The sequence below is a fragment of the Fundulus heteroclitus genome, chromosome 8 (genome assembly GCF_011125445.2).
Source record: "Fundulus heteroclitus isolate FHET01 chromosome 8, MU-UCD_Fhet_4.1, whole genome shotgun sequence".
NCBI lineage: Eukaryota > Metazoa > Chordata > Actinopteri > Cyprinodontiformes > Fundulidae > Fundulus > Fundulus heteroclitus.
The window spans coordinates 414,738-427,874 of NC_046368.1; the positions used below are offsets into that span (position 1 = coordinate 414,738).

Sequence of the window (13,137 nt, forward strand, 5' to 3'; positions counted from 1 at the left end):
AAGATATTACCGCTTTGCAATAAAAATACTATAATGACTATATTAGTGAGTGTAACATCATTAGAGACTGTGGCTCTACAGGGAGGACAGGAATCTTGCAATCGCAGAGTTGTGGGTGTGATTCCAGCCTCCAATGCGTACCTGGGCAAGGCACTTAACCACAACTTGCCTATACCGACCTGTGCATCTGTGCGTGTGTCTGAATGGGTGGTTGGTGTGGCTCTGCTATAAAGTGCTTTGAGTGGCCAGTATGACTAGAAAAATGCTCAAATTCAGTTCTTTAACCATTTATTTCCATTTTATTGAAAAAAAAAAACAAAGAAGGTAAAATTAAATGAAAACGAACAATACGTTTGTCATCCACAAAGAAAAGAAGTAGAAACAATTTGGCTGTAACTAAATACAGATGTGTTTTTGATATTTTACCTTTAATATTTAATCACATGGTTTTTAACAAAACTGCTTCCTATACATAGAAGTCCTAGTGGTCAGCAAGATTAAAATAAATGTCTTTTCCATTTCGGTGGCACAAATGTTCATTTAAAACCTCAGGGCTGGCCTCTTCACCCGTCTAGCTTGATCAGAGACTTCAAGAGGAATCCAGGTTTCCAGCTGCCAACCCTGAAATTCCCCTCCTTCCTGCAGAACAAGCATCAGCCGAGCCCTTCGTGATGGCTCTGGCACATCGTCGGCGTCCAATAGGCTGAGTCGTTGTTTGGATGTGAGAACAGAGCGGGGAGTGAAAGGTGCAGAGGAGGTGGAGAGGAGGCTGGAACTGTTATATACACATCAAGACATCTGTCCTTTTCGTTATCTATCCTCCGTGAAGCGTAGAAATAAACACGATGTTGTCTCGGTCTTCGAGTTGATAGTCAAGTTGCCCCTGATGTTTAAAACACACAAAATGTTCAATACTTATTGCAGGCACAAGGTGGGGGAGGCAAAAAACAACTATGTTTATTAATTTGAATATATCTATTCCTCACGTGCTCCCAGGTGGGGTTCAATCAATGACAAACTTCTCAATTTATTTACACCCTGGGCCGGGCGTTATAATCAGATCAGTTCATTCAAAACTAGGACACTCAGACCACGTGTGCATGTAAATATGTTTCCAGCTATGAGACCCCAAGGAAAAGCTGCTTCCACGTTTTATGAAGCCATAACTGACTGGGAGAAAACGAGCAGACTCAATTCTCTGCATCAGCAAATATGCAGGTTCATCCCGCCCACTCAAATTAAAAAGTCATAATTTCCCTCAGATTTAAAGATGCAGCTTCAAGTTAAGCACATAAGAACTGAAATCATTTGATGATCAACAGAAAATATGTCACAAACGGCATGCCCACACACACACACACACACACACACACACACACACACACACACACACACACACACACACACACACACACACACACACACACACACACACACACACACAAAGCCACCCCACATCGTCTGAGGGCGAGAGTGACGCCAAGCACTTACCATTAGCTCCCAGTCTGCGTCGTTGATAAGCACCAGAATCCCAGGCCTCCTGTGGGGGGGAAAAACAGAAATAAAAAAAAAAAAAAAAAAAAAAAAAAAAAAAAAAAAAAAAAAAAAAAAAGAAAAAAAAAAAGGTCAAACACTGAAGGTAACACACAGAAAAGTGAAAAAATACCTAAAAATGTACCCAAAACAACCACCTCCAACCCTTTAACGTAACCTCACATCGTAAACAGATCATTGGAAATATTGCTTATGCATGTCACTTTATGGATTAATTGCAAAAAGTTCTTAAAATGGATGGATTTATGTAGGTGAACTCTCACATTATTTCCACTGAATTTAAATCGGGCAAATTTTAGCATAAAAAACAAAATAACTTCTTACTCTTCAATGCAAGCTACAGTTCAGCTATTACTCCCACTTATACGATAAATTAAAAACAATTAATTTCCCTGAGGGAACATTATTTTCCACCTGTTTTTGATCACAGCAAAATACATCAAAATTCATTTAAATTGAAATGTTTAATTTTAGAACATTACAACTAATTCAATGAATATTTAGGGAGCCTCATGTTCTACATAATCGGCTAGTTTCCATACAGGCAAAGGTAATACAAAGTGCGTTACAGCGGTTCAAAACAACCAAGCATGCATGAAAAGAGTGACTACACCAGAAAATCCTAGTCAAAATAGATTAAATATAACTAGACAAATCCATCTTAATGTCATTTAAGAGCAGAGCACAAAATATTCAAATTAAAAACCAGAAAATATTGTACATCACATACAGAATGCATTTTAAATACGCTGAATAATGAACACAGAGATGTATGAGCTATACACAGAATTACTTTTCTGAGTCGTTTGAAGAAAACATTAAGACTCCAGTTAACTGGAGTCAGTAATGTTTTCTTCAACTATGCATACATATAAACCACCTTTCCTACCATAAAACATTGACTATTGCCTACCCAGCAGCCGGGTATAATACAAACATACAAGGAAAAAAAAATTTCTAACCAGTACCAGAATGCTTGCCGATAAAAAGCAAGAACCAAACCTGCAAATTAAACTGAAACGTGACTGAAAATTGGTTGCTTCATATAAATAAGTTGTGGAGGACGATGACGAATAACAGAGGCACCAACAAGCTCTTCCAAACAGATGCTTTTGAAAGAGTTAAAGTCGTGTGCATGCTGAGATAATGCCGGAGGCAGACACTGATGATGGCTCTCATGGTGATCCTATCCACCTCACAGATTGTCTCTGACGTCAGCAAGAAAGGGCAACGTGAAAGGGAGCTGAGCATAAAAAAAAAAAACACCACAACATGCAAAACAATCAAGGACAAAACCAAAATCTCAAGTGTCCATCAAGCTTTAAAAATAGATTGTGATGATAGCGTTTTTTAAAAAAGGGGGGAAAAAAGGAAAACGTATGCAGCCAACATGCCTAGCTTTCATCTAATCTGTGAGGTTTGTAGGTAGGCCAGCTCCTTCTCCATTCATTGGTTAGACGGTGCTATAAATAGTCGCGCACAAAGGCAGCTGTAAAAGTCAGCCAGTCCTATAAGACTGCAGAGAACCCCCCCCCCCACACACACACACACACACACACACCAACACATACATTAGGGTGGCGTTATCACTGCACAGAGGCCTCCAACCTGAAACCTAATCATGCAAGAAATATGGTCCTAAACACAAACTCCAGCAGAAAAAAAATAAATTAAAAAAAATCCTGAAATGAAGTTTCAGCGGAAGCGGGAGTGTATTTAAACTTCTGATGTGTGCGGATCAAGCGTATGTCGAGTGCACTCACACTGTGTCTCCCTGGACAAACAGCTCAGGTCGTTCTTTCAGCAGGTTCTGTTGGATCCAAACCAGCAGCTGCTTCATATCCCCTGCAAACCACACACACAAATTCACGTTACACACTCCCCCCCACCAAAAAAAGATCTGCCTTAAAATTTGACTGGTTTCAATATAAGAACATTTCCTTTATGCCTAAGAACAAAAGCCGGAGCCCAGCGGCGGGGCTGCAAAACCAGATTTATGTCTCGCGCGCACATGCAGCCAAAACGCATGCAGACGACGAAGGTCGCAGGTCAGGGGTTGGGGGTCAAGGTGCACGGTTCCAGCCTCCCGGTCGATGTGACGCGACGGAGGCACCAGGTGGGACCGGGGGTGCGTGAATCGCTGCGTCCGTGTATGTATATTGATGAGTGCAAGTTGAGGAGCGGTGTGGGTGGTGGGGAGGGAAGGGGGGGATGCTGGTTTTAAGGCTGTCTGGTTTAAATCGCCAGCGGCTGCACAAATGTCATTTATTTTAAATACGGAAGTCAAAATGATGATAAAAATTGTAAACAATTCGAGGCTTGGAGTTGAATTTAACGGTTTAAAATGAATTCAAAACGGATTTAAAGAATAAGAAGTGGGATTTTTTAGTTTAAAAAAAAAATACATTTAATTTTTCGGAACACAAACATTTATTTTGCCTAATTTCTGCAACCTAATAAATGCAACGCTTCCCGATTTTGCTTAATTACACGCCATGCCTGCATTTTCTATTAGTCTGACCTCCCCAACAATCACACTGACCTTGCCTCCACAATAAGCTGAACCTCGCTCACACTGAGCTTTAGGAACAAATCCCCACTAAAAAAAAACAACAACCATGAATCCATAATGATTACAGCTACCATTACATTTAACATTTCAGGTGGCGTGGCGATATGCAGGTGTATTTTATTAGGCCTATTCAAAAACAAGCAAAGAAAAAGGTAATGCTCTCTAACACAATCCTCAGATGGCATTTGCCCGATAACAGCCGCACATCGCTCTGCGACTGATGTAACGCTCGGCTGTAGGTCTGCGGCTGCAGGTAGACGCGCTCACATTACATTACGCGGATTACATTTACTCCCATCGACCAACTTGAACGCTTCGAGCAGGAGAACAGAGGAGACGAGGGGTTCAAGGATGGAGAGGGGGAGCGTAAATGAACAGAGGAGATGGCAGGCGGAGGACGGCGATGCAGGTGTGAGGAGCGGGTTGAGGCCACAGCAGGAAGGTGATGGAATACAAACAACATTCGTTTAAACTTTTTTTCATGAAAGCCATTTAAGGAAGTGCCTAAACCCAAGTTAAACCTGCCAAAATGTTTGTGTGTAAAAAAAAAAAAAATAGTCAATGTTTTGTAGAGGCAGGTACGTTATAAAATGACTAAATGACTTTCCAAGGTATTGCAGTGGGAACTCCATACCCTATTAAGAAGTTTTTTTTACCTTTAAAATATGTGAATACATGTTTGCCTTTTCTGGGATAATCATTGAATTTTAGATACACGGTCTTAGAATTTTTGTGAAACCATGAATATGAATGCTGATAAAATATAGAAATGATAAAACAACATTGAGTATACGTGTGACTGGATGAAGTAGCAGGTTACATATGTATTCATGCATTTCATATGTTTTTTTTTTGTTTGTTTTAGATACAGATCCTTCCCCAGTGCTTGGTGCAATTGGGGTTTCATTTTTGTTCATTAAAAAAAAACGTTTATAACAAATAAACTATTGAATCAAACAAATGTTTTGAACATACTGAATAATGCCTACCAGGATCTGATCTCTGCAGCACAGAGAGGAGCAGATAATCTGTGCATCTAAATGTTGTCTGCCTGGTCAGAACACACACACACACACACACACACACACACACACACACACACACACACACACACACGGGTGGTGAACACTGACCTGCACCTCTGCAGGGCTAAAAACAGAGGCCATCACTACAGCCATCATAACTCCTTTGTGCTGTCTCCCTCTGCCTTTGACCATTAGGATTTTTCTCCGCCATTACCCCTTATTCACTCTCTCCCATTTACCTTTCCACTTCATCCCTCACACACACTCCCCCTCTGCTCGTAAGAGCCCCCCCCTCCATCTCCATCATTTGCCGTATTTTTAAATTTATTTAGTTTTATTTTAATAAACAGTTAAATTTGCACCTTGAAAACGAAAAGGTTTCACTATTTTAATCACAAAACGCCCATCATCGGTTCACGTTTTGGTAGCAGAAAAATAAGCATTTATAAAATGTCACGCAGATCTAATAACTGGCAGTTAAGTGAAGCTAAATAACAGCAAGAAGCTTAGTTTTGAACAACTTCAAATGCACTTTGCAGCGCAGGTGGAGGAGAACATGAAAACGGGGAAGAGGCGCATACGATGGAGGAGAACCTGCGTCACAGCATCCCAAAGCATCCTGGGATACAGCTGTGCAGGAGGGAGGGGAGTAAAAAGGCGCCATTTTGATGTTTATTTAATGCTACAATCTCGTTTCTTTCGCTAACGTGTTTTTTCCCACATTTTTTTCCCCCTGTTTTTAAGCGATTATGGAGGTCATGTAAGGCGGGGGGATTTCAGCTAGCCATCCTTCTGCTGATGCAATGGACAAAATAAAACAAAAAAAGCGGGGATCCTCCGACTATAGCGGTTTTGCTTTGTGCGGGCAAAAAAAAAAAGAAAAAAAAAAGAGGGGGACGGCTCTTTGAGTTGAGGGTCATCAATCACTGGTCGGGGTCAAAAAAGAAATACGAAGGATTCAGAACCAATTATATCAACCTTCACTGCATCTCCCCCCTCTGCGCTCATATGAACACTCACACGCTCAGATATTTATAGGGTGAAAATATTTCCAGGGATCAGAAAACCAACCGGACACTTGGGCCAGCAAGCAGAGTCAAACGCAGCAAAAATGTTTAGAATCCTTGTCTGGAAATGTGGAATTTTAAATGCTGTTTGGTGAAATAATAAATAAATGAAACAAAGCCCCAGACAAACACACACACAGACCTGCAGGTCATCCGGTGGAGCAAGGTCATTATCCGACTGACATTCCCTGTTCTGGTCAACTTTTGTCTCTGCGCTGTCGTGGTAACATCAGCGCCCTGCCTGAACGCTCATTGTTTGGCCAAATAACGGAGACGTGCGTTTCTCTTCTTTGTCTCAAACAAAAATCAGGCTGTAGGCTGATCTTTATTTTGTATTATTTCCCTCCTCGGCCTGGTGAAAACGGCCCCTAACGTGTCTGAACTTGGGAGCCTGTGTTAAAATAAAATCTAATTTTGATGTTCGAGAGGAAAATGTTTTGTGCAACTGAGAAAACAGAAAGGTAAGATTTTGTCTCTTGACTCCTCTGTGTGATGCGAACACACAACACCCACTGCCTCTCAGTACTCATAACCATCAAACCATTTTTCTTCTTTTTGTCATGTTGCAACAGCAACCTTTAATGTATTCTAACGTGATTTATGATAAACCCACACGAAGTAGCGCATAACTGTGAAATGGAAGGAAAATTGAAAAAAAAAAAAATTCTCCTTAAAATCGTAAAGATTTGCAACTAAAAACATCCAAATAAAATCTGAAAACTGCTGCATGCATCTGCATTTTGTCCCGTTTACTCTGGTATCCCAAAATGAAATCCACTGCGACCGACTGCTTTCAAAAATGACCAAAAAGCATCGAGGAGACGAAGGAACACGCCAGAAAAATCAGGAATAAAGTTGAGTTTACAGTATGACCAGGTTATGAATCACAAAGCTTTGAACATCCCATGTAGCTCTGTTCATCAAATGGAAACTGCAAAACTACCATTTTGCTGCCCATAAAAACTGACAGGCAGAGCAAGAAGAGCATCGATGAGAGAAACAGCAAAGAGGAGCGTGCAACTCTGGAGGAGCTGCAGAAATCCACCTCTCAGGTGGGAAAAACTGTCGACAGGCGAACAATTTGTTGCACTCCACAAATCTGGTCGTTGAGAAGAAAAGGTTAGTCCCAAATGAAAGAAAAGTTATGAGAAGTCCCCAGTTTGTCACAAGTCACATACGGGACAGGGGTCAGGTGAGAACTGGTGGTCTAATTTTTTAACCTTCTTTCTCTGAATACATAATGTATTCAGTTCTCTCAGGATGCAAGGACCGTTTGACCCATTACATTAAAAAGTGTTTCTGAACAGGATTACCAGCCATAGCTTTAACCCCATTGAGAATCTTTGGGATCTGCTGGAGAAGGCTTTGCATGATGGTCAGACTCTCCCATCATCAATACAAGATTATGGTGCAAAATTAATGTAACACTGGATGGAAATAAATCTCATGACACTGCAGAAGCTTACTAAAACAATGCCAAGGCAAATGCATGCTCTAATCAACGTGTGTAACCTTCTTTTATTTATTTTTTTGGGGTGAGGCAGTGTGTATTCACTTGTTGGATTGACCCAGTCTAAATCAAAGGCCTAAATCCAGAGAGAGCCTGCAGCAAAACCAGAAAATGGGTGTCTACAGATGCTGTACATTCATTTTGACTGACCTAGAGCTGTTGTGGAAAAAAGAAGGACCAAAATGGCAGATTCTCGAGATTTAAGCTGTAACTGCAGTGAAATGCAAATCCACTTTACAAATCCACACTACTTGTGTTGGTCTATCGCATATCCTCCCGCAGAAATAACACCTCTGCCTGAGATTTGTTGCCGTTTAACACTGTGAAATTGTTTCACCACATTCCTAAATACGTAGTTAAGAACTGATCTCTACTTGATTTAAATTGGATTACAACTGCATATCATTGAATTGAACCTGATGAATTAACCTTGCCTGCAAGATGAATTCTCGCGATATTTGTGTGTTTCCAAACATAAGGGAATCCATCTCATATCGCTCCGGCTTCTGCCGTTTGTGTCCGAACCAAAAAAAAAAAACGGTTCGGCCCAATCACGTTGCAGTGTTGTGGTTTAAGGCGGGACATAGTGCAACAAAAGCATGGTTGCTGAGCCCACCATAGACACGTGTCTATGGAGCCCACAGCTGGATCTACATAAAAATGGCAGCGCGAGTGTAGCTGCAGCTATCACGTCTGTTTTGTCAGAATCCACAATTTCTTCTTTGATAGCACAACAGCTAGCTTAGCTTCTTGTGGTTTCTCATAGCAGCTGCTGCTTACGGTTTAATTTGATACCGTGATTGGCTATAACCAACCTTTGGTAGGCGGGCACTAGGCGTCGCTTTGACCAATCACCTCACATAGTTCTGCTGAAATTCCCTCGTTTCCCTAATGGATTTAAATGGAGCAATCCCAGAATAATTAAGTGCAGAACGTAGAGTGCCACACATTATAAATCTGGCTGGTCAGGTTAGAAATAAATGGCCTTAGGGTGACGTTCGCTGTAAATTATAACTTTATAATTAAATAAGAGTAAAGTTGCAGGTGTGTTACATTTACATTGCCTTGCAAACGCATCCACCCCCTTTCAGTGTTTTCACAATATGCAATCTTACAACTATAAAGGAAACAAGGAATCACAACCGGACAGTTTTGATACAGACGGAGACTCATTGTAACCCTACACATAAATGTACAACAGCATAAACAAAGACAAGTCAAAGTCAGGTTAGAATATGACCTGGACGACTTCTTTTATATTTGAACTGCTGTACTTTTAAGGTGGTACTCACATGGTTCAGTCTGGCTCGGTAGAGTGACCTGATGTTCCTTGACGCCATCGAAAAGTAGCTCTGCTCCTCCTCTAGATATGAGATATGAGAACATGAAGTTATATGTTAATAATAAAACTGAAAAACACTGAAAACCCCAATTAAACATTCCTCAGGACGTCAAAATATTGTATACGGGTGAAAAAAAAAATAAAAAATGTAATGTTGTGTAATGTCATATTTGTAATCATGGGGAAGACTATTGACTTGACAGTTGTTCAGTAGACGTCACGGTCACCCTTCACGACGAGGGCGAGCTACAACTGCAAAAGAAGCTCCATGTTTACAGAATTATGTCTCCAAGCACATTAAAGGAAAGTTGAGTGGAAGGAAAAAGTGTGATACAAAAAGGATAACTGCAGCTTTGAGAGGAGGGCAAAACAAAGCCTCCTCAAGTGTTTGGGAGAAATTACTAAGCCATAGTCAGTGCTAACCCTTAACACATTAAACATGCGGGCTAAACTTTTACAATTCTTGTATCAAGCCACGTCTGAACCAGTGACAATGTCAGAAGCGTCTAACCTGGTCTAAGGAGAACTGGACTGTTGCTCAGTATTCCAAAGCCCTCTTTTCAGATGAAAGTTGTGTTTTCCATTTATTCAGAAATCATTTCCCCTGAGTCTGGTAGAGTGAAGAGGCACAGAACCCAATTTGCTTGAGATCTGGTAGCAATGCTGCTGTTCCCAATACGACAAAGCCCAAGTGAACCTTTATCGAGGAAACGGCTAAATAAATCTCTCCCCCAATACTGTCTGGTCGGGACAAATGAGTGGTAAAGTACACCGTGTACAAAGCTAGCATAACGCCTTTCCGTGTATGACGGAGGTGCCAAAGATCTTGTCAGTCACCTGGACACAGAAATAAATTGTATTTGCACGTCCTTGACATAAAGCAAATGTTGAGAGGGTTTCCTCACTGATGCAGAGCCAGTGGACCGAGGACAGGAAACAGCTTTCTGGTTAGCCACTGAGGGGGATTCTGCTTGTGCTTGAAAATACTTATTTGGTGAGCTACCAAAAACTGATAAGACCAGCTTTACTGCAAAATACAGGTGGGCTGACAAGGAGGATGAAGAAAAAAAATGAGGGATGAAAAATACAACTAAAAGGGTGGAATATACAAATTTGTGCTAGTTAAACAAGCTTTTTATTTTAATTATTACATGGAAAACAACAGAATACGTATCTTCTCAGAATAAAAGATTATATTTTTGTTTGTTTATGTGTACGGGACACTTCCTAAAGTGAGCCATTATAATTTTCCAATACAGAATGAGTCATCGTTTTTATTATTTTAATTGGAGTGTTTTTAAAGTCATTATGCTTAAAGACTTCTGAAAGGTATCTGAAGGTTTTTTTTTTTAGTTTTTTAGCTTTTTTCACAGAAGGTATGTTTTAAATATCTTAAAATGATAGATTTTCTGCAAGTAACCAGGGAATCATTAAAGTGTTGCACAACTGGGTCAAGTGTGTCCTTTTTTTAAGCAAATCAAAATATTGTCATCCGAATTTAACCTGTGGTCTTGCATGAACAGAGTGAACAGTGAGTCAAATCTCAGAACTTCCGTGTTTACCGGCCTTTCTTTGTTTTAATGTCTTAGAGGAGCTTGTTTAGCAGCCTCTAAGTGCTGCTGCTGCCTCTCTCCAAGGCTCATAAAAGGCCATTTATAAGCTCGGTTAGAAGCACAGTGACTGTAAAAGCAGACAGGACGGATCTGACTGAATCTCAGAGGGTAGCGGAGATATAAAAAGCCCATCTAGACAGTAAACGACACGTTTCTACTGCGTTGTCGCTCTGAGAAGTCGTCTCTGTCAGGCTCCCTCACTGTTTTCTGTCCATTTCTGCCTCCTTGTGCCGTTAAACGACCGCGTTCTCCCGGGTTACGCGGAACGAAATGCTTCCGGGAAACGTCTAAGTGCGCCAGCCCGTAGAAACTAAAAACAAAAGGCTCCAAATAGCCGCGACATAGTTTAAATGCACCTACCCAAACTCCAGATGAACAGCAACGGGAGCTGCCATATTGGTGGCACATGCAGGAAGTGATGAAAGGGATGAGGCGGAAGTAACGTGTTCGGTCGGTGTGCGCTGTCACCATGGCTACCATCGGTTTTAAAGGAAATTCAAGTAAAATCGGGTTATTTTGTTTGCATATTACCGTCATTTGACCAACATTTTCCACTGTCATCAAAAATAATGCTTCCTTTACATTTCAAATATCAGTTTCATAGTTTTAATTATTATTTACGAAACAGTCTTTTTTCTCCTTTTTTATTAGATCACCAAAAACAGGAACAGAATTAATTTATAAAATATAATATTTATATATTATATTTTATCGTTCAGAAACTAATATTTCGTTGAGACTGTAGATGGATGCTTTCTTTTCAATTGTCTTTTTTGCAGGTTTACAAAATCTTAATTTGGCACTTGATCCATTTATTTATTTTTAATTTTATTTCCCTTTGGGATTGCTAAAGGATTTTTTTTACTGTATTAGCTAATTTATTCTTAAAAAGATGTTATTGTCATAATTATAGTTAAAATAAAAAAAAAAAATAAAAAAAAAAAAGGTTGTTGTGGGGGTCTGCGTACACCATGCTAACTGAGAAGTTCATGGTTGGCAGCATCTTGTAATGTGGACGTGAAGGAGGGACTGATGCACTTGAAAAATAGATGACACACTGACAGAGGGGACATTATGTAGAAATACTTAAACATCTTAAAACTTCAGAAAGTAAAGCCTTGAGCACCAAATGGGTCTTCCAAATGAAGACCGACCCTAGCATACAGCCAAATTTGTAACAAAGTTGTTTCAGGATACAAAAATCAATGTTTTCAAGCGACCATGAAGATGTCAATCCTATCTCTGGACAGAGCTGTAAAGATACGGGACACGCAAAGATAGCCTACCAACTTGATTCAGTTACTTTGGTTCTGTTATGGAAAAGGAACCAAACTTCCAGCAAATGATTAGGAAAAGCTTCCGGAGGAACGCCCAGAATGTTTCATCCCAGTCGTACAATTTGAAAGGTGATTTTACTAAACACTAAGGAGAGATATGAATGCATTTTAGCCATAGGAAGTTACTTTGTTAAGACATGTCTTTTTATATAGTGTACATAAATATTTGGTTTTAACTGTAGCTAAATTGAATCAAACTACATTGAATTATCATCATAGCCCAAATGGAACTGAAAAGTGGAATCTCACACAGTCCTCGTTCCTTATAAATATTTAGAGAATTTGGACAATCTTGTTTCAATGATCTGGTCCTAAACATTGTCTTCTGATTGTGTCCGACAATTTTCCATTTCTTTTTTGTTTTTTTTGAGGCAATTATTTCCAACTTCTGTTCCGACACTTTGACACATTTTTTTGGTTTGAAGCTTTCTGTTATTTTGTCTACACTTGCTCCAAATTTTACACACAGAGGTTTCTTTTTCAGCGTTGAATCACCTCCATGGAGGAGCTTCCTAATCCTTGCCATTGTCTCATCTGACAGCCATATGCCACAGCTCAAGGAGGTCTGAGAGTTAATTTCATCTTCTTGCAGTCTCGTTCTCAACGTGTCTATCTTCTTCTGCTTGACACGGAACAAAACATTAATGCGTGCAACAACTTTATCGTTACGTGTATTACTGCAAAGACAGAATCGTCTGACTTTGCAAAGCGAGCAGAGGTATGACTTAAAACTGTGAAGCCACATCTGTCCACTGAGTCCTTCTCGCCCTCTTCTTACGTATATTATCAATCATCCTGCAGACAGTTGGAACCTCCGAGTATCCCAGAGATGAAGCAGCAGTTGAGAGGGATGGGGGGGGGGTCGATGGTCAGCAGTTTGAATTGCAAATCCGCTGCCTTCTGTTGGCGTCCACGCCATAGCAGGCCCCTTCCTCGTCTGTATTCATGTGTTAATGAGAAGCGAGCGCAGACGGATCGAGCTGGGCCTGGCGGGGGCGAGGGAAGGGTGAGGCACGGGTGAGGCCTACTGACAGCTGAGGCTGCGGCGGAAGTTTTGGTAAATAATAAAGACATAATGATTTTATTTCCATCTCTGCTGGCACCCATCTCAGAGGGA

General features: G+C 40.5%; 1 protein-coding gene across 1 annotated transcript; it reads right to left on the reverse strand.

Moving 5' to 3' along the window:
- Positions 1-275: 275 nt before the first annotated feature.
- Positions 276-11,111, reverse strand: urm1 (ubiquitin related modifier 1). Its single transcript, XM_036139803.1, has 5 exons — positions 11,044-11,111; positions 9,021-9,091; positions 3,318-3,399; positions 1,492-1,540; positions 276-883 (listed from the first exon to the last, which is right to left on the reverse strand). The coding sequence occupies exons 1-5, from the start codon at positions 11,076-11,078 to the stop codon at positions 815-817; spliced, it is 306 nt and encodes a 101-aa protein (XP_035995696.1). The 5' UTR covers positions 11,079-11,111; the 3' UTR covers positions 276-814.
- Between the last annotated feature and the right edge of the window lie 2,026 nt (positions 11,112-13,137).

Bases quoted from the DNA above. Each gene is read 5' to 3' on its own strand.
- urm1 (XM_036139803.1), bottom strand. From the start codon at position 11,078: ATGGCAGCTCCCGTTGCTGTTCATCTGGAGTTTGG. The intron at 3,400-9,020 runs GTGAGTACCACC...TGTGGTTTGCAG, and splicing joins ACCGAGCCAGACTGAACCAT to GGGATATGAAGCAGCTGCTG. The intron at 1,541-3,317 runs GTGAGTGCACTC...TCCCCCCCACAG, and splicing joins TTTGTCCAGGGAGACACAGT to GAGGCCTGGGATTCTGGTGC.